The 21,828-nt window shown below is 49.1% G+C and overlaps 1 protein-coding gene across 5 annotated transcripts in view; it reads left to right on the top strand.

Moving 5' to 3' along the window:
• LOC145361782 (liprin-alpha-3-like) overlaps nucleotides 1-21,828 on the top strand; it is a 137,045-nt gene that overhangs the window by 65,170 nt on the left and 50,047 nt on the right. For all 5 annotated transcript variants that reach the window (XM_080217752.1, XM_080217755.1, XM_080217754.1 and 2 more), the window contains exons 5-12: nucleotides 1,072-1,146; nucleotides 6,005-6,217; nucleotides 7,208-7,354; nucleotides 11,145-11,279; nucleotides 12,606-12,689; nucleotides 14,879-15,010; nucleotides 17,714-17,799; nucleotides 20,793-20,937. In XM_080217752.1, the coding sequence (XP_080073878.1) occupies nucleotides 1,072-1,146; nucleotides 6,005-6,217; nucleotides 7,208-7,354; nucleotides 11,145-11,279; nucleotides 12,606-12,689; nucleotides 14,879-15,010; nucleotides 17,714-17,799; nucleotides 20,793-20,937 (1,017 nt within the window). The remainder of the gene's footprint in view (nucleotides 1-1,071; nucleotides 1,147-6,004; nucleotides 6,218-7,207; nucleotides 7,355-11,144; nucleotides 11,280-12,605; nucleotides 12,690-14,878; nucleotides 15,011-17,713; nucleotides 17,800-20,792; nucleotides 20,938-21,828) is intronic.

The following is a 21,828-nucleotide window of genomic DNA, read 5'->3' as shown; positions in this document are numbered from 1 at the left end:
GTTTGCAAATCGTTACTGATTTAGATTGCGACAATTTCATGTTGAACATTTCTCATCACCATAACTTGTTGTTTAGAAAAGATTTGCCTCAGCTTCTCCCTGTTTCCTTTTTACCAATTTTCTTAAACCATAATGTCATAGAATTCTACAAAGCAGAAGGAGGCCGTTCGGCCCATCGGGCCTGAACCGACAACAACCCCCACCCAGGCCCTATCCCCATAACCCCACGTATTTGTCCTGTTAATCATCCTGACACTAAGGGGCAATTTAGCATGGCCAATCCATCTAACCTGCACATCTTTGGACACTAAGGGGCAATTTAGCCTGGTTAATCCATCGAACCTGCATATCTTTGGAGTGTGGGAGGAAGCCGGAGCACCCGAAGAAAACCCACTTAGACATGGGAAGGATGTGCAAACTCTGCACAGACAGTGACCCAAGCCAGGAATCGAACCCAGGACCCTAGCGCTCTGAGGCAGTAGTGCTAACCACTGTGCCATTGTGAAAACCTTTGGCTGCTGAGCCCACCCGCCTAACATTTGAACCATTGAATAGAATCCCAACTGTACAGAAAGAGGCCATTCGACTCTAAATCAACGTGACGACAGAACATCTTACCCAGGCCCTATCCATGTAGCCCTACATATTTACTCCTCTAATTTCCCTAAGCTGCACATTTTGGACACTAAGGGGCTATTTAGTGTGGCCAATCAACCTAACCAGCACGTTTTTGGACTGTGGGAGGAAACCCACGCAGACACGGGAAGAACGTACAAACTCCTCATAGACAGTGACCCAAGCCGGGAATCAAATCCGGGTCCCTGGCACTGCGAGATGATGCTGACTGCTTTTCCGAGGCAGAGGGAAGTGTAGATTGGTTGGGAGGCTGGTTTGTGTGATGGATTGCCCGTCCAGTGATGTCGTCGCTATGCCAACATGTCTCCCAAATTTAACACTGTTCCTTTTCATTGTAAATTCACATTCTCAACTGGGCTTGTGTGCACTTTTTTGCTCTGTCACCTGCCAGTGCATTGAAGGTGACACATTAACTCTTTTCTGTTTGTGTGGCAGGTGCGGGAGAGACTCCGAGTGGCGTTGGAAAGGGTCTCGATATTGGAGGAAGAACTTGAAACAACAACCCAGGATGTGAGTGCTCTGTACTTTAAAAGCAGCGTGTAGCATGGGAGGCAATCCTATCCTAATTCGGACTGAAGTGCACCCTGATTGCTGCCCCCATAGCATGAATCCAGATCACCGATTCTTTTTTAATTCATTCATGAGATGTGGGCATTGCTGGCTGGGCCAGCATTTATTGCCCATTCCTAGTTGCCTGAGGGCAATTGAGAACCAACCACATTGCTGTGACTCTGGAGTCACATGTAGGCCAGACCGGGTAAGGATGGCAGATTTCCTTCCCTAAAGGGACATTAGTGAACCAGATGGGTTTTTCTGACAATGGTTTCATGGTCATCAGTAGATTCTTAATTTCAGATATTTTTTATTGAATTCAAATTCCACCATCTGTCGTGGCGGGATTTGAACCCAGGTCCCCAGAACGTTAGGTGAGTTTCTGGATTAATACTCTAACGATAATACCACTAGGCTATCGCCTGCCTTGGCACAGTTAGAATGGAATCTCTCGACTGTAACTCTTCAGGGAAAAGAGTGAGACAGGAAAGCCAAACGCCAAACTCTTTCCCTAAATACCCCTCCAAGAAGCAGGAAAGAAACTTCCAGTTGTCAAAATGTGAAATAATTCGGCCTTCAGGGGCTGACAAGTGGCAAGTAATATTCTCGCCACACAAGTGGCAAGCAATGACCATCTCCCAAAAAGAGAGAATCCAACCCTTTGACATTCCATGGTATTACCATCGATGAATCCCCCACCATCTACACTCTGGGATCCATCATAGACCAGAAACTGAATTACATTAGCCTTATAAATACTGTGAGTACAAGAGCATAGAATCATAGAATGTACAGTGTAGAAGAAGGCCATTTGGCCCATCGAATCTTCACCGACCACAATCCCACCCAGGCCCTATCCCCATTACCCCATGCATTTACCCTAGCTAGTCCCCCTGATACTAAGGGGCAATTTAGCATGGCCAATCCACCTAACCCTACTTTAGACTGTAAGAGGAAACCTGAGCACCCAAAGGTGCGGGGGCTCCGCACAGACAGTGACCCGAGGCCGGAATTGAACCGGGTCCCTGGTGCCATGAGGCAGCAGTGCTAACCACTCTGCCACCGTGCCACCCCAGGTCAGGTCAGATGCTGAAAATCCTGTGGTTATTAACTCACCTCCTGACTCCCCAAACCATCTACAAGGCACAGCTCAGGAGTGTGTTAGAATACCCTCCACTTGCCTGGATGAATGCGGCTCCAACAACACTCACTGCCCCAGATTTCCACAATACTTTTATGCCAAGGTATCCCAAAATGGCCACCTCAGGTCTCTTGAAGCTCAAAGCGATGAAGTTAAAGGGTAAGCGATGAGGTAAATATTACTTCCACCACTCACACCTTTAGGAAATAAAGGTGATAAATTTAAGATTCTCACTGTGTGGAAGTGGTGAGAAGAAATAGTTTTATACAGAGGATGGTCAGGATATGCTTGGGCTGAAAAGTGGCAAGTAACATTCGCACCACACAAATGCCAGGCAATGACCATCACCAATAGGAGACACTCTAACCATCGCCCCTTGATGTTCTAAAGTGTTACCATCACGGAATCTCCCACTGTCAACATCCTTGCGGTTACCATTGACTAGAAACTCAGCTGGACTCACCACATCAACGCAGTAACTACAACAGCAGGTCAGAGGCGAGGAATACTGCGGTGAGTAACTCACCTCCTGACTCACAAAGCCTGTCCACCATCTACAAGGCACAAGTCAGGAGTGTGATGGAATACTCCCCACTTGCCTGGATGGGTGCAGCTCCAACAACATTCAAGAAGCTCAACACCATCCAGGACAAAGTAGCCCCGTTTGATTGGCATCCCATCCATCACCTTAAACATTCAATTCCTCCACCATCGATAGTCAGTGCCTGCCATATGTACCATCTACAAAACGTATTGCAACAGCTCATCAAGATTTGTTTGGAGGCACCTTCCAAACCCACAACTCCGCTATCTAGAAGGACAAGGGCAGCAGCTACCTGGGAACACCACCACCTGGTGGTTCCCCTCCAAACCACCCACCATCCTGACTTGGAAATATATCGGCCGCTCCTTCACTATCACGAGGTCAAAACCCTGGAACTCCTTCCCTCTTAGCACTGTGGGTGTACCTACATCTCATGGGCTGCAGTGGTTCAAGAAGGTGGCTCACTATCACCTCCAGGGCAAGTAGGGATGGGCAATAAATGCTGTGCCTAGCCAGTGACAGCCACATCCTGTGAAAGAAGAAGCAAGCATTCCAAATAAAAAGTGGTCAAATCACAGAGGGTAATTGTGAAGTTTTGGGATTCATTGTCCCGACTTCCCGCTGACCATTTTAAATAGTTAGCCAGTCCTGACCAGCGCTCCCTGCCTTAACTCCTCACCACGTGAAGGTGATCGTTGGCTTTGATGAATAAAGTTGTGCCAGTGATGATTCAGACTCAGTCTGACACTCACACGTTCAGGGGGATGTGATGGTCTAGTGGTATTATCGCTAGACCGTTAATCCAGAAACTCAGCTCATGTCCCGGGGACCGGGTTCGAATCCCACCACGGCAGGTGATGGAATTTGAATTCAATGAAAGAAATCTGGAATTAAGAATCTACTAATCGATTATCGGAAAAACCCATCTGGTTCACTTTAGGGAAGGAAATCTGCCTTCCTTACCTGGTCTGGACTCCAGAACCACACAGTAATGTGGTTGACTCTCAACTGCCCTCCAAGGGCAACTAGGGATGGGCAATAAATGCTGGCCCAGTCAGTGATGCCCATGTCCCACGAATAAATTTACAAAAACATTCACATGTGAAAGCCAGGCTGTGTTTGTGGTTTGGGGAATGGTGGAAGCGAATGATTAACAGAGTCCTCAAATACTGAGAGTCCTGGATGGAGTGGACATGGGGAAGATATTTCCATTCGGAGACGAAACCAGGATCTGAGGACACAGCCTCAGAGTAAAGGGACGACCCTTTAGAACCGAGAACTGTTATTTAAACAGGAAAGCAAGGATAACCCAGGTAATTATGAGCTTGGCATCAGTGATAGTGAAATTGTTGGAGAAGATTCTTAGAGGCAGGATCTATACACATTTGGAACTGAATGGTCTTGTTAGCGACAGACAGCATGGTTTTGTACAAAGTCACATCTCACCAATTTAGCTGAGCTTTTTGAGGAGGTGACAAAAATGATTGACGAGGGAAGGACTATGGATGGAGTCTACATGGACTTTGGAAAACATTTGGCAAGGCCCCCCACGGCAGACTGATGATGCAAAAGATTAAATCTCATGGGATCAGAGGTGAACTAGCCAGATGGATTCAGAACTGGCTTGGCCATAGAAGACAGAGGGTAGCGGTGGAAGAGTGTTTTTCTGAATGGAGGTCTGTAACTAGTGGTGTTCACAGTAAGAAGTCTCTGAGTACCAGGTTAAAGTCCAACAGGTTTATTTGGTAGCAAAAGCCACTAGGTTTCGGAGCGCTACTCCTTCGTCAGGTAAGTGGGAGTTCTGTTCACAAACAGGGCATATAAAAACACAAACTTAATTTACAAAATAATGGTTGGAATGTGAATCTTAAGACCTGTTGGACTTTATCCTGGTATTGTGAGACTGTGTTTACCCCAGTCCACTGCCTGCATCTCCACATCACTAGTGGTGTTCCACAGGGATCAGTGCTGGGACCTCTGCTGTTTGTAATATATAGAAATGACTTGGAAGAAAACGTGGCTGTTCCGATCAGCAAGTTTGTGGATGATACTAAGATTGGTGGAGTTCCAGACAGTGATGAAGATTGTCAGGAATACAGCAGGATATAGATAGACTGGAAAATTGGTTAGAGAAATGGCAGATGGCGTTTAATCAGGACAAATGCGAGATGATGCTTTTTAGTACATCCAATTCAGGTAGGAGTTATAAAAAAAAAAGCAGAACAATCAGGAGCACAGAGAGATCTGGGAGCACACTCCACAGATCCTTAAAAGTGGCAGCATGGGTGGTACGCTTGCTTTCTTTGGACGGGTATAAAAGTTGGCAAATTATGTTACAGTTAAGTAAAATGTTGGTTAGGCCACGTTTGGAAAACTGTGTCCAATCCTGGTCACCACACTACTTGAAGGACGTGGAGGCTTTGGAGGGAGTACAGAAAAGGTTTACCAGGATGTTGCCTGGTTTGGAGGATATTGGCTATGAGGAGAGGATGGAGAAACTGGGATTGTTCTCCCTGGAAAGACAGAGGCTGAGGGGCGACCTGATAGAAGCTTATAAAATGATGAGGGGTATGGATAAGGTGACCAGTTGGAAGCTTTTTCCCAGGGGCAGAAATGACAATTACAAGGGGGCACAAGTTCAAGGTAAGAGGGGGAAAGGTTCGGTGGAGATGTGCAGTGGGAGTTTTTTACACAGAGGGTGGTGGGGGCCTGGAATGCACTGCCAAGTGAGGTGGTTCAGATACGTTAGTGACGTTTAAGACTTATCTGGATAAGCACATGAACAGATGGGATGTAGAGGGATATAAGTGGTTGGTTTAGATAGGACAACGTGATTGGCGCAGGCTTGGAGGGCCGAAGGGCCTGTTCTTTGTTCTTTGTATGAGGAGAAATTTTTTTGTGGTGAAGCTATGGACTTCATGGCCACAGAAAGTTGTGGAGGCCAGGTCATTGAGTGCATTTAAGACAGAGATAGATAGGTTCTTGATTAGTAAGGAGATCGAAGGTTACGGGGAAAAGGCAGGACAATGGGGTTGAGAAACTTATCAGCCATGATTGAAAGGCAGAATAGACCCAATGGGCCGAAGGGCCTAACTCTGCTCCTATATCTTGTGGTCCTTCCCAATGCACAGAGGCTGACCAATGGAACGGCGTTAACCGGAGACGGGGACTCGGAGTGCCACGACCTGATTGAGAGGCAGAGCAACGAGCTGCTGCAGATGAAGGAGCGCCTGGCCGCACTTTGCCGGAAGGTCGCTGAGGTCGAGGAGGAGCTGAGCACGGCGCGGAAGGATCTGATCAAATCGGAGGAGGTGAACTCCAAGCTCCAGCGGGATTTGAAAGAGGTAACTGCGGGAGCGAGCGGGGCCGCTGATATCGGGGCAGTTAAACCAGCTGTGGGAATATTGCAAAGTTTCGGAGCTTCCACTGGCGTAGTGAGCGCAGAATCGTAGAACAGAATCGCTGCTGTGCAGAAGGAGGCCATTCGGCCCATTGAGTCTGCACTGACCACAATCCCACCCCAGGTCTTATCCCCATAACCCCATACATTTACGCCGCTAATCCCTCTAACCTACACATAGAACCATAGAATCACATAATCTTATACTGCAGAAGGAGGTCATTCAGCTCATTGAGAGTGCACAGACCACAATCCCATCCAGGTCCTATCCCCATTTATTTGGCCTAGCTAGTCCCCCGACAGTAACAGGCAATTTAGCTTGGCCAATCCATCTAACCTGCACATCTTTAGACACTAAGGGACAATTCAGCATGGCCAATCCCCCCTCGCCTTCATAGTCCAAAGATGTAAGGTTGAGGTGGAGTGGCCATGTGAAATTGACCCTTGTGTCAGGGGGATTTGCAGGATAAATATGTGGGGTTATGGGGATAGGGCCTGGGTGGGATTGTGGTTGGTACAAACTCGATGGGCCGAATGGCTTCCTTCTGCATTGTGGGGATTCTGTGATCTTTGGACTGTGTCAGGAAACCAGAGGAACCACGGGGAGAACATGCAAACTCCACCCAGACTGTGACCCAAGGACGGAATTGAACCTGGATCCCTGGCACTGTGAGGCAGCAGCGCTAACCGCTGCGCCACCGTGCTGCCCATTTCTTGGAGGTCGGGGTAAGGGTTGGGTGGATTGGCCGCGCTAAATTTCAAGGGGATTAGCAGGGTGAATATGTGGGGTTATGGGGATAGAGCCTGGGGTGCGATTGTTGTCAGTGCAGGCTCGATGGGCCGAATGGCCTCCCTCTGTACTGTCGGGATTCTGTTCTAACCTTGCCATTCCAGACCACTTTACTAAAGGCTACTTTTCACTTTGCCCGTGTAGGCCTTAGCACAAAGAGAAGATATGGAGGAGAGGATTACAACGCTGGAGAAACGCTACCTCAGTGCCCAGCGTGAAGCCACATCGCTGCACGATGTCAATGATAAGCTGGAGAACGAGTTGGCCAGCAAGGAGTCGCTGCTCAAGCAGGTAACCGTTCCTCTTTCCTCTGAGCCTCGGTCAAATGGAGAACTTCAGAGTACAAAGCAGGACAGGCAGAACAAACTCACCCTTGGACAGGGATCTGTTTCTACTGTAACTTGCCTCTGCGCTCACTTCTCGAGGCAAGAGTCCTCCCCAGATCTTCTCACTTCCACCTGGACCTCTCCGTCTGGCCTGGACTCCATTTGTTTCATTGAGAACTGTTGACGTCACCACTCCTGGGGTGGCACGGTGGCACAGTGGTTCGCACTGCTGCCTCACAACAATTACAGTATAGGAACAGGCCCTTTGGCCCTCCATGCCTGCACCAACCATACTGCCTGACTGAAGTAAAACCCTTCCGGGGACCGTATCCCGCAGTTCCCAGCCTATTCATGTATTTGTCCAGATGCCCTTAAAACTCACTAGCTTCCACTGCCTCCCCCAGCAACGAGTTCCAGGCACCCACCACCCTCTGTGTAAAAAAACTTGCCTTGTACATTTCTTTCAAACCTTGCCCCTCGCACCTTAAACCTGTGCCCTCCTAGTAATTGACTTTTCCGCCCTGGACCAATGACCCAAGTTCGATTCCTTGCACATTCTCCCCGTGTCTGCGTGGGGTTCCTCCCACACTCCAGAGATATTCGTGTTAGGTGGTTCGGCCATAATAAATTGTCCCTCGGTGTCAGGGTAAATACCATGGGGACAGGGGCTGGGTGGGATTTTCATCGATACAGGCTCGATGGGCCAAATCCCCTGCACTGTGGGGATTCTGTGATTTCTATGCTCCTATTTTCTGTTTTTATTATAACTTTCACAGGGACAGGAGGAGGCCATTCAGTCCCTCTGCACTCCATCGACCAGCTTTGTTCCATTATTCCTTCACACTCTGAAGGGAAAAAAAATCTTCTCAGTCGCAATCTCAAACCTTTCAATGAAACCCGGCGTGGTTTTTTTTCTGTTGGGGAAGGGGCTGGCTTCAGATTTCCATTTGCCTTCCTAATAACATCCATCTGCATCCCCACTGTCTGAAGGCCAAAACCGTGTCTGATTTCACCAAGAAATCAGCTACAGCTCTTGGGGCTAAAGGGATCAAGGGATACGAGGGGAAGACGGGATCAGGATATTGAATTTGATGATCAGAGTGAATGGTGGGGCAGGCTCGATGGGCCGAATGGCCTGCTCCTGCTTCTAGTTTCAGTGTTTCTAGGGAACCCTATGCCCTCTTCAAAACTGACCTCATTGGTCACCCCCCCCCCCCCCAATCCCGTATTGGTTCTCCACTTTGTGTTTGATCTCTGTGAGGTTGTTGAGCTGGGTATAGGGAAGGGTGAGGGATGTGACGAGAGTGCGGTGGGCAGCTGGAACCATCACGCCTCACTCTGGAGCCCGACGCCCTGCCAAGGCCAACGTGCCTTGCCACAGGGTCAGAATGCTTCCCTCCTTCCTGGCACTCGGATATGTAAGCTGCACAAGGAGACGCTCGCTGGAAGATGCCAATCTTTGGCAGTGCAGCACAATAGGAAGCTATCTAGCCCATCGCCAGTCTGCCAGCTTTTTGAAAGCTGATTAATGCCATCCCAATCTTCCTGCTCTTTCCCCATCACCCTTCAGATTCCTCCTTTTCACATTCCTACTTTCCAATTCCCTCTATTATTGAATCTGCTTTCACCTGCTCTGAATACCTGCTGTTAGTGACACAGCACAGTGGAGCAGTGGCACAGTGATTAGCGCTGCTGCCTCACGATGCCAGGGACTCGGGTTCGATTCCAGTTTTGGTTGCTGTATGTGTGGAATCTGCACGTTCTCCCCGTGTCTGCTTGGGTTTCGTCCGGGTTCCCCAGTTTCCTCCCACACTCCAAAGATGTGCAGGTTAAGTGGATTGGCCATGCTAAGTTGCCCCTTAGTGTCCAAAAATGTGCAGACTAGGTAGATTGGCCATGCTAAATTGCCCCTTAGTGTCCAAAGATGTGCAGGTAAAGTGAATTGGTCTTTGTAGATGTGTGGGATTACGGGGAAAGGGGTGGGGGGAGAGGGCCTGAGTAAGCTATTCTGTCAGAGAGAGAGTCAGTGCAGACTCGATGGATCGAATGGCCTCTTCTGGACTCTAGGGATTGTATGATTCTGTGATTCTCTGCTTAAAAAAAGCTTTTAATTTTCCATTTATTTCTTCCGCCAATTATCCTCAATCTGTGTCCTCTGTTTACCAACCCTCCTGCCAGTGGAAAGCATGTACCCTTGTCCATCCTATTAAAACCCACTTAACTATTTCAGCCCCTCTCTCTCGAGCCTCCCTTCAACCTTATCTGCCCCAGTCTTTCAGCCTGAGTAAAGTCTCCCATCCCTGGTAATGGCCCTCTTGCCCCCTCTCCAAGGCTGGGAAGCAAAGCTTCGAATTCCAGTGTTCAGTCTTTGGCTCCATCAGTTTATTCTGCGCACGATGACTCCCCCGTTTTTGGTTAATGGAACCAGTGGACCTGTTCCATATTGATTATCAGTAAATTACTCTCACGTTGGACCTGTTCCTGGAAGATAATTCTCTCGGACCAATGCAGATGGTCAGGAGAATATTAAATGAAGTTGTAATTTCTCGATTTCAGTGGCAAGATCTGAAAAATCCCAGACCCGTCTGGGAATAAATCAGAATCGTTACAGTTCAAAATTTGATTTATTATTTCACATGTATTAGCATGCAGTGAAAAGTGTTGTTTCTTGTGTGCTATCCAGACAAAGCATACTGTTCATAGAGAAGGAAAGGAGAGAGTGCAGAATGTAGTGTTACAGTCATAGCTAGGGTGTAGAGAAAGATCAACTTAATGCGAGGTAGGTCCATTCAAAAGTCTGACAGCAACAGGGAAGAAGCTGTTTTTGAGCCATTTGGTATGTGACCTCAGACATTTGTATCCTTTTCCCAGATGGAAGAGAGAGTGTCCGGGGTGCGTGGGGTCCTTGATAATGCTGGCTGCTTTGCCAAGGCAGTGGGAAATGTAGACAGAGTCAATGGATGGGAGGCTGGTTTGTGTGATGGATTGGGCTACGTTCACAATCTCTTGTAGTTTCTTGTGGTCTTGGGCAGAGCAGGAGCCCCATACCAAGCTGCGATATAGGCAGAAAGGATGCTTTCTATGGTGCATCTGTAAAAGTTGGTGAGAGTCATAGCGGACACACCACATTTCCTTAGTCTTCTGAGAAAGTAGGGGCACTGGTGGGCTTTCTTAACTATAGTGTCGGCATGGGGGGTACCAGAACAGGTTGTTGGTGATCAGAACACCTAAGAACTTGGTGCTTTCAACCATTTCTACTTTGTCCCCACTGACGTAGATATGGCAATGTCCTCCACTATGCATCCTGAAGTTGATGACTATTTCCTTCAATTTGTTGACATTGAGGGAGAGATTATTGTCACTGCACCAGTTCACCAGTTTCTCCAACTCATTCCTGCACTCTGTCTTGTCATTGTTTGAGCTCTGACCCAGTACGATGGTGTCATCAACAAACTTGAAAATCCCTGTACAATTGCAACATTTCTCTACTTTTATACTCCGGTCTTTTTCCAATAAATGCCAACATCCCATCTGCCTTTATTTATTATGTGCTGTATCTGCATACCAACTTTCTAAGATTTTTACAATTTCTTTACTCTTGTGCTGTCTCTGTGGAGCCCAAGACCTTGTGTACGAGAAAGTAGGGAGCTCTAACACCCTTGGGTTCCTCTGTGCTTGGGTTTCCGTGCCGCGGTTAACTGTTTCTCTTCCCCTACCCTGCCGTCCACTCACCGGAGATCCGTGTGTCCTTGCAGAGCGAGGAAAAGAACCGACAGCTCCAGGAGTGGTTGGATTCCTCCAAACAGAAGCTGCAGCAGACGATGAGGAAGGCGGAGACCCTGCCAGAGGTGGAGGCCGAACTGGCGCAGCGAGTGGCCGCTCTGAACAAGGTACGGTCAGCGCACGAGGTTCCCTCTTAGGTCACCACAAGTCTTACACTGGCTGCCTTTCTCAAGCCCCCACTCACCATCCTTAACCCATCCCTCAGCACTTGGCAGCCACGGAAATAATTTCCAAGCATTGTCACCCTTGTCATGTTGACAAATTAAGAAGTCACAGAACACCAGGTTAAATTCCAGCAGGTTTATTTGGTAGCACGAGCTTTCGGAGCACTGCTCCTTCCTCAGGTGAGTCACCTGGTGAAGGAGCAGCACTCCGAAAGCTCGTGCTACCAAATAAACCTGTTGGACTTTAACCTGGTATTGTGAGACTTCTTACTGTGTCCTACCCAGTCCAATGCCAGCATCTCCACGTAACATGGTGACCATTTTTACACAGCACTATCCCACCGTCAGACTAAGGCCAGCAGTGGAGGGTGGTGGGGTGAGGTGGGTGGTAAATATGGTTCAGGATGTGGCAAAGAGCCCTGAGGCCTTCCCTGTTCTTTGTTGAGGGCTGCAGGTTGTCTGATGACTATTCAAATAGTCAGATGAGGCCTCAGTTTAAAGGGTAGCATGGTAGCACGGTGGTTAGCACTGCTGCCTCACAGCGCCAGGGACCCTGGTTCAATTCCCGGCTTGGGTCACTGCCTGTGCGGAGCCTGCACGTTCTCCCCGTGTTTGCGTGGGTTTCCTCCGGGTGCTCCGGTTTCCTCCCACAGTCCAAAAGACGCATAAGGGTTTATTGGCCATGCTAAATTCCCCCTCAGTGTTACCCAAACAGGCGCCAGAGTGTGGTGACTAGGGGATTTTCACAGTAACTTCATTGCAGTGTTAATGTAAGCCTTACTTGTGACATTAATAAATAAACTTAGACTCATAAACTTAATATCTCCTCCCACCATGCAGCACTCCCTCAGTACCACAGTAGGGGGGAGTTTTTCCATCTGGTTAGGTGGATTGGCCATGCTAAATTACCCCTTAGTGTTAGAGGGATTAGCAGGGTGAATATGTGGGGGTATGGGGATAGGGCCTGGGTTGTTGTCAGTGCAGGCTCGATGGGCCGAATGGCCTCCTTCTGCACCATAGGGATTCTATGAATTTAAATTCCTCCAGCTGCCGTTGTGGGATTTGAACTTGTGCCTCCGGATCATTAGCCCGGTTCTCTGGATCGCTAGCCCAGTGACGTTACCCATGTGTCATCATCCGGCGCGCACTGGGCTACAGCTGGGGGCGTGGGAAGCTGAAAGTTTTCATTGGGAGGGTCAGGCAGAACCTCGCCCCCTGCAGAGTCTCAGTGTGATTGGATCGGACTAATCCAGTGTTTTCCCTTGGCAGGCGGAGGAGAGACACGGGAACATCGAGGAACGACTGTGCCAGCTGGAGTCGGAGCTGGAAGAGAAAAACCAGGAGCTGCAGCGGGTAACATATTATAACATCCCGAAACGGGAATACCTTATCCCTGATAAACTGAGACGTCACCCGGATGAGTGAAAGAAGCTCGGACGCTTGTGAACGTTGCAGGCTCGCTGGCACCTCATAAGAACATAAAAACTAGGGGCAGGAGCGGGCCATCTGGCCCCTCGAGCCTGCTCTGCCATTCAATAAGATGATGGCTGATCTTTTTGTGGGCTCAGCTCCACTTACCCACCCGCTCACCATAACCCTTAATTCCCTTACTGTTCGAAAGTCTATCCTTCCTTCCTTGTCGTGTGAGGAACGGTTGAGGACTCTAGGTCTGTTCTCATTGGAGTTTAGAAGGATGAGTGGGGCTCTTACTGAAACTTACAGGATGCTACGAGGCCTGGATAGAGTGGATATGGAGAAAGTGTTTCCACTAGAAGGAAAAACTAGAACCAGGAGGCACAACCTCAGGCTAAAGGGACAATCCTTTGAAACAGAGATGAGGAGGAATTTCTTCAGCCAGAGAGTGGGGAATCTGTGGAACTCTCTACTGCAGAAGGCTGTGGAGGCCGGGTCACTGAGTGTCTTTAAGACAGAGGTAGATAGGTTCCTGATTAATAGGGGGATCAGGGATTATGGGGAAAAAGCAGGAGAATGGGGATGAGAAAAATATCAGCCATGATTGAATGGCGGAGCAGAGCCGATGGGCCGAGTGGCCTAATTCTACTCCTATCTATGTCTTATGTTCTTATTATGGTCTTAAAAACATTCAATGAGGTAGCCTCAACTGCCTCACTGGGCAGGGAATTCCACAGATCATTCAGATAAACACAAATTCTAGGCAGAAATTCTGGATATTCACCTTGAAGAATATTTATTGTTGATTAAACGGAGGGTTTTTTTTTCATTCATTCATGGGATATGGGTGTCACTGGCTGGCCAGCAATTGTTCCCCATCCCTCATTGCCCCTTGGAGGGCAGTAGACAGTCAACCACGTTGCTGTGAGTCTTGAATCACACATAGGCCAGATCCGGTAAGCATGGCAGATTTCCTTCCCTAAAGGGACATGAATGAACCAGATGGGTTTTTGCAAGCATTGACAATGCTGTCATGGTCACCGCACTGGTGCAGTGGTGGAGATGCTGGTGTAGTGGTATTGTCACTCTACCCAGAGATCCAGGCTGGCGCTCTGGCGACATGAGTTCGAATCCCACCACGGCAGTTAGTGAAATTTAAATCTGATCAGTAACAGATATCGAATTGGAGCAAATCTCAGTGACGGTGACATGAAACTGACTGTCGGAAAAACCCATCTGCTTCATTAATGTCCCTTAAATGGAAGGAAATCTACCATCCTTACCCGGCCTGGCCTACATGTGACTCCAGAGCCACGGTAATGTGGTTGGCCATTAACTATCCTCCCAAATGGCTGAGCGAGACACTCAGTTCAAGGGTAATAAGGGATGGACAACAAATGTAGGCCTTGCCCAGTGATACCCTTATCCCCATGATAGAATTATTTTTAAATTACCGATTCTAGCTTTCTGTTCCACATTTATGAATAGAATTCACCGGCTGCCCTTGTGGGATTTGAACCCCTGCCTCACTGAGCATTAGCCCGAGTTACTGTTGCAGTGACACTGTCTTCCTCCAATGTGTAAACATCTGGCGAGGAGGAACCCTGGCGGGCTTTAGGGATGGACAGTAACTTTTGGCCTAGGTGGCACAGTGATTAACACTGCATCCTCACAGCGCCAGAGACCTGGGTTCAACTCCAGCCTCGGGTCACTGCCTGTGTGGAGTTTGCACATTCTCCCCATGTCTGCGTGGGTTTCCTCTGCGTGCTCCGGTTTCCTCCTATAGTCCAAAGACGTGCAAGTTGGGTGGATTGGCCACGCTAAATTGCCCCTTGGTGTCTGAAGATGGGCAGATTAGGTGGATTGACCACGTCAGGGGGATTAACAGGGTAAATATGTGGGGTTACAAGGATAGGGCCAGGGTGGTATTGTTGTCGTTACAGTCTCGAAGGGCTGAATGGCCTCCTTCTGCACCTAAAGCCTGCTTCCTTTGAATGAATAAACTAACACTGCCGCACACTGGCCCCGGGTGGTGATTTGCATAAAGAAATCCAGCCATTTTGAACACCTGCCCAGAATGCTTCACCACACGGCCCGTGTGTCTGAACCCTGTCTCTGATCGCTCCCAGGCCCGGCAGAGGGAGAAGATGAACGACGAGCACAACAAACGCCTGTCGGAGACGGTCGACAAGCTCCTCTCCGAGTCCAATGAGAGGCTGCAGCTTCACCTGAAGGAGAGGATGGCTGCACTGGAAGAGAAGGTGAGAACCTCGCACCGGCTGGGGTTGGCGGAGCGGGTTCGGGGGGCATGTGGGGGTGGGGGTTGGGGGGGGTGTTGAGTGGGGACCTCCCCTCTCTTGCTATCTTCCACCTGTTGTTTTAGCTCATTGGCGGTTTCTCTGACACTCTGCGACACCGTGTAGCGCTAACCAGTTGTTTCTGTGTCTCGGCCGGGATTTAGGGACTTAACCGAGACTTGATAAGTCTGGGCGGCACAATGGCACAGTGGTTAGCACTGCTGCCTCACAGTGCCAGGGACCCGGGTTCGATTCCCGGCTTGGGTCACTGTCTGTGTGGAGTCTGCGCGTTCTCCCCGTGTCTGTGTGGGTTTCCTCCCACAGTCTAAAGATGTGCGGGTTAGGTGGATTGGCCATGCTGAACTTGTCCCTTAGTGTCCTGGGATTTGTAAATTAGAGGGATTAACCGGGTAAATATGTGAGGTTATGGCGATAGGGCCTGGTGGGATTGTCGGTGCAGACTCGATGGGCCTAATGGCCTCCTTCTGTACTGTAGGATTCTATGATTCTAAACGCATGGGGTTAGTGGGATAGGTCCTGGCTGGGATCATGGTTGGTGCAGATTCGATAGGCTGAATGGCCTCCTTCTGTACTGTAGGATTCTATGATTCTCTGCCAATCTACTGTGCCACTCCTCAATGTACTTGTTTCGCATGCGTCAAGATAGGGGTAATAGCTAATGCTGTCTGTGGTGTTTGTGTCATTTTGTGTGAAAACCCCTCTGCTTTCTCATCTGACTATTCAGAAGATCTAATATCTTTCTTTCCTTTTCTGTCTCTTTCCTCTTTCCCCCTTTTTAACCCCTTGCTTTGTAGAATGCACTCAGTCAGGAGCTATCTAATATCAAAAAGGTGCAGGAGGAGGTTCTGCTCAATAAGGTATTTTCTTCTGCATTCGGGCTAAAGGGTGACGCAAAATCCTTCCTGTGGTAAGGCAGGAACCTCAAGAATTCAATGCTGCTTGGACCTGTACACAGTGGCACGGTGGTTAGCACTGCTGCCTCACAGCGTCAGGGAACTGAGTTCGATTCCTGGCTTGGGTCACTGCCTGTGTGTCTGCACATTCTCCCTGTGCCTGCATGGGTTTCCTCCAGGTACTCCGGTTTCCTCCCACAGTCCAAAAGATGCTGGTTAGATGCATTGGCCGTGCTAAATTCTCCCTCAGTGTCCCGGGATTCATAGGTTAGAGGGATTAGCGGGGTAAATATGCGGGGTTACGGGGATAGGGCCTGGGTACCTGAACAGGTGGTGGGGGTGTTGCGACAGGGGGATTTTCACAGCAGCTTCATTGCAGTGTTAATATAAGACTACTTGTGACACTAATAAATAAACTTTAAACTTCACCTCTCTTCCTCCAACTACACCACCCCCTCCCGCCAATCAGAAAGTGAATCCACTCTTTGTTACTCAATCGGATGATGTTTGGTTGATCCAATCTGCTTCACCAGTGTCCTTTCGGAAAAGAAACTGCAATGACTTTAATCAGGCCATTGAGGTTGGCCTATTGGAGTATGAGCTCCCTGATTAAGGAGTTCATTTGATGTGCCAATCTTTTCCTCGTATTTAACTAGGACTGTCAGTTCCTCTGGCACTCCTGGGGGTAGACCGCTGACTCTGTGCACTGCTACTGGAATTGTAAGTAAAGGGATTCTGGTGAAGGGATTTCTGCCTCCAAAGACTTAGTGCAGAAATCTGCCATCCTTACCCGGTCTGGCCTACATGTGACTCCAGAGCCACAGCAACGTGGTAGACTGTCAACTGCCCTGGGGCAGCTAGGGATGGACAATAAATGCTGGCCAACCAGCCAGTGACGCCCCTGTCCCACAAACGAATTAAAGAAACTCTAGCAAGGTTCTCCCATCCCGTGCCCAATATTTTCCCAACCAGTGAACGAAAGAAAATTAAAATTCCAAATCTGATATCGTGCCAATCACTTTCCTCCTAAGTTTGGCTCACGGCAGTAACTGTGGCGATTTACCTTGAATCCCTGGCAAGTCCCGGGTTTGCGAGCCTGCCCGCCTCTTGGGCAGCACAATGGCACAGCCTGGGTAGCCTCTGTCACTGGAAAATAACCCGGGGGGAGGACAGAAAATCTTGCCTGACGTCTCTGACAGTGCAGCACTCTGTCAGTAGCACACCGAGAGTGTCAGACCGGATTATGTGAACGTGAATCTCAGTGGAAGGGCCCAATGGCCTCCATCTGCTTCAAAGTCCTAAGATTTGAGGACAAATCCAGGTGCTACTATGCGCACAGGAAGATCCCACAATCAGCAGCGGGATAAATAACCAGGTAATCTGTTTTGTTGTTGGTTGAGGGGTGAATAGTGGCTCAGGCATGTAGTGACTCCCTCCCCATCCACTGTTTTTCAATTGCCCTTTATGGCTTTCTGAATCTTGTTTATATCCAAATTTGGTGTCTCTGATAGTGTGGCACTCTGTTGGTGCTGGACTGCCAGTATTACAAGCGGTTGAACCAGCAGTCTTTTCACTCTCTGAAGGGTGAGTGCTAACCACCAAGGCTGGCCTGAGGCCTACAAGTTTCCATGACGATGCCCTCTTGCTGGAAGGTTCTATAAGTATTGACAGATGTGCCTGTTTGGGGACAGTTGGGTTGACAGGTTCTGGATTCTCTGGCAGTGCCGTAAACTCTCTCTGTCTCTCTTTACAGGAGCAGCTGATGGCGGAGGTGGAGAGGATGCAGACTGAGCTGGAACAGCTCAGAGCCAAGACTGGGATTCGAGATGCCTACTCGAGGTAAGCGGGGACTGACTGCAATCGGGGCAGAACCAGATTCACGCTCACCAGCCCGTTATAAACTAGAACCATAGAACAGAAGGTGCAGAAGGAGACCATCTGGCCCATCGAGTCTGCACTGACTCTCCAAAAGAGCATCTTAACCAGGCCCACCTAAAGCTTAAATAGTGGGTCAGACACTCAGAGATTCTCTCCCACACCCTCGCTTTTCAATTGCCTTTTATGGCCATCTGAACCTTCATTTATGGTCCATCAGAGGTTGGAGATGCACAAGTGTCTTCCCCCACCACCCTCCACATCCTCCAGATCCCTCAACCCTCTCCACCTCCCTCGCCCGTGACCAGTCAAACATTTCCCAGAACATTTTCACGTCACACAGATTAGGGGTGGCACGGTGGTTAACACTGCTGCCTCACAGCGCCAGGGACCCAGAGTCGATTCCTGGCCTCAGGTCGCTGTCTGTGTGGAGTTTGCACCTTCTCCCCGTGTCTGTGTGGGCCTCCTCTGGGTGCTCTGGCTTCCTCCCACACTCCAAAGGTGTGCAGGTTATGTGGATTAGTCACGCTAAATTTCCCCTTAGTGTCGGGGGACTAGCTGGGCTAAATAGGTGGGATTATGCAGATAGAGCCTGGGTGGGATTGTGGTCAGTGTAGACTCGATGGGCCGAATGGCTGCGTCCTGAACTGGAGGATTCTATGATTCTAGGGTTATATGAAATGCCAGACAATGACCATCAGCAATAAGAGACACTCTAACCACTACCCTTTGACATTCAATGGTGTAATCGTCACTGAATCTTCCACTGTCAACATCCCTGGCGTTACCATTGACCAGAAACTCAACTGGACTCACCACATAAACACAGTGGCTACAAGAGCGGGTCAGAGGCTAGGAATACTGCATCGAGTAACTCACCTCCTGACTCCCCAAAGTCTGTCTGCCATCTCCAAGGCACAAGTCCGGAGTGTGATGGAATACTTCCCACTTGCCTGGATGGGGGCAGCTCCAACAACATTCAAGAAGCTCGCCACCATCTGGGACAAAGCAGCCCTATTTAACCACATCTACAAACATCCACTCCCTCCACCAGTGACGCTCAGTAACAGCAGTGTGTACTATCTACAAGATGCATTGCGGCAATTCACCAAAGATCCTTAGACAGCACCTTCCAAACTCACCACCACTTCCATCTTGAAAGATAAGGGGTAGCAGATACATGGGAACACTGCCACATGCAAGTTCCCCTCCAAGACTCTCACTATCCTGACTTGAAAATATATTACTGCTCCTTCGCTGAGTCAAAATCCTGGAATTCCCTCCCCAACGGCATTGTGGGTCAACCCACAGCATGGGGACTGCAGTGATTCAAGATGGCAGCTCGCCCCCACCTTCTCAAGGGGCAACTAGGCATGGGCAATAAATGCTGGCCAACCAGCGATGCCCATGTCCCATGAATGAATTAAAAAGAACTCCATCTGTGATCGTCCCTCCCAACAGGCGCCTCACTCACATTGCAAACTCTGGATGGATGTATGCCTGGAGGTTACATCCACATGATATCCCACCTCGAACTGCCACTCCCACCCATTGGTTCATCCTTCCAGGGTACAGCCAATGGGAAAGCGAGCAGGTTCCTCATCCTCCAATTGGCTTAATCATAAGCCAAAAAACTCCCGCCTCGAATATTTTTACAACAATTAAATGAAAACAAGTGAGGAAAGTGCAAAAGGGTTGTATTTCATTGAGCGCCGCTATGATTTTACTCCCGGGAGTTGCCCTGGCGACGAGCCCCCAATCCCTGGAGACTCCAGGAGGGTTGGCAACTCTGTACGCAACCACCCCCACCAGAAACCTTACCGCCTTCATCACCAGCCCCAACCCAGTACTCGTTTCGCCAAGGTGTTGATGGGCTGAATGGCCTCTTCCTATTCCTACGAGTGAGGCTTTATATGCTGCATATCCAGCGACGGAATTGAATATAAACACTCACAACTATAAATAGCACAACCCTCCTGCCGTGCTACCTTAGCTCTCTGATAAACATTCTACCAGTGAGTGTAATTCCGCCTCTAAAACACACGTCCTGCTTATTAATCATCGTCATCACATCAGGGCAACACAACAGAATTCACATCGATTAATAGAATCATAGAATCCCTAAGTGTAAAAGGAGGCCATTTGATCCGTCATGTCTGCATTGACCACAATCCCACCCAGGCCCTATCCCCATAACCCCATGCATTTACCGCAGCTCGCCCCTCTGACACTAAGGGGCAATTTAACGTGGCCAGTTCACCTAACCCACACATCTTTAGATACCATGGGGCAATTTAGCGTGGCCAGTCCACCTAACCTGCACATCTCTGGGCACTAAGCAGCAATTTAGCATGACCAATCCAGCTTTGGACACTAAGGGGCAATTTTAGAATGGCCAATCAACCTAACCCGCACATCTTTGGACTGTAGGAGGAAACCGGAGCACCCGGAGGAAACCCAATCAGACATGGGGAGAGCATGCAGTCTCCAAACAGACAGCGACCTAACCCAGGAATCAAACCCAAGTCCCTGGTGCTGTGAGACAGCAACACTAACCGCTGTGCCACCGTGTCACCCCTAGAACCATGGAATCCCCACAGCACAGTAGGAGACCATTTGGCCCATCAAGCAAACACTGACAACAATCCCACCCAGGCCCTGTCCCCATAATCCCATGTACTTACCTAACTAGCTCCCCTGACACTAAGAGGCAATTTAGCACCGCCAACCCACCTAACCCGCACATCTTTGGAATGTGGGAGGAAGCCAGAGCACCCAGAGAAGACCCACGCAGACACGGGGAGAATGTGCAGACTCCACACAGACAGTGAGCTGAGTCTGGATTTGAATCCAGGTCCCTGGCGCTGTGAGGCAGCAGTGCTAACCATCGTTTTCATATAACGCTGGTTTCATTATCCAGTGCGCTGCTATTTATTGCTGTCGTCTTGGAATAACAGGTCACTCCCGGGGAGCGCATCAGAGCTCAGATACTCTCAGGCTGGCATTCCTGTGGGCAGCCAAATGGACATCTATAGCACCACCGGGGTCCTCCGGAGGCCCCACAAAGGGCGCTGGGCAGCGCTGAAGGATGACCCCTCGAAGGTAAGCTGATGGTTCACACACATGCAGAATCTCAGTGCCAGAGTCTTGCTTACAGACCATCCGCAGTAAACATTTTATCACTCATTCGTGGAACATAGGCGTCGATGGCTGGCCAGCATTTGTTACCCATCCCCAGTTGCCCTGAGGGGGTAATAAGCTCGCAATTGATACAACTGCGTGTCTCGTCAGGCCATTTGAGAGTCAACCACATTGCTGTGGCTCTGGAGTCACATGTAGGCCAGACCGGGTAAAGACGGCAGATTTCCTTCCCTAAAGGACATCTGTGAGCCAGATGGGTTTTTCTGACAATGGTTTCATGGTCATCTGTAGATTCTTAATCCCAGATATTTTTTATTGAATTCAAATTCCACACCTGCCGTGGCAGGACTCGAACCCAGGGTCCCCAGAACGTTAACTGAGTTTCTGGATTAATAATCCAGTGATAAAGTTTACAGTTTATTCATTAGTGTCACAAGTAGGCTTACGTTAACACTGCAATGAAGTTACTGTAAAAATCCCCCTAATTGCAACATTCCAGTGCCCGTTCGGGTAACACTGAGGGAGAATTTAGCACGGCCAATGCACCCTAACCAGCACGTCTTTGGGACTGTGGGAGGAAACTGGAGCACCCAGAGGAAACCCACACAGACACAGGGAGAACATGCAAACTCCACACAGACAGTGACCCCAAGCTGGGAATCGAATGTGGGCTCCTGGCGCTGTGAGGTGGCAGTGCTAACCACTGTTAAACCAATTGGCCATCGCCCCAACTCCCCTGATATCTGGCAAGCAATTATATTTACGGTGGACTGCTTTTGGAGACATGCTCTCTGTCTCTCCCTCTCTCTCTCTCAATGGTCGTAAGGCAGATAAGGATTAATTAGAAGGTGA

This window comes from Carcharhinus amblyrhynchos, chromosome 35, assembly GCF_965287045.1.
Source record: "Carcharhinus amblyrhynchos chromosome 35, sCarAmb.v2.hapA, whole genome shotgun sequence".
Lineage (NCBI taxonomy): Eukaryota > Metazoa > Chordata > Chondrichthyes > Carcharhiniformes > Carcharhinidae > Carcharhinus > Carcharhinus amblyrhynchos.
Note: the sequence above shows the minus strand (reverse complement) of the source record. Positions and strands in the feature narration are given on the sequence as shown.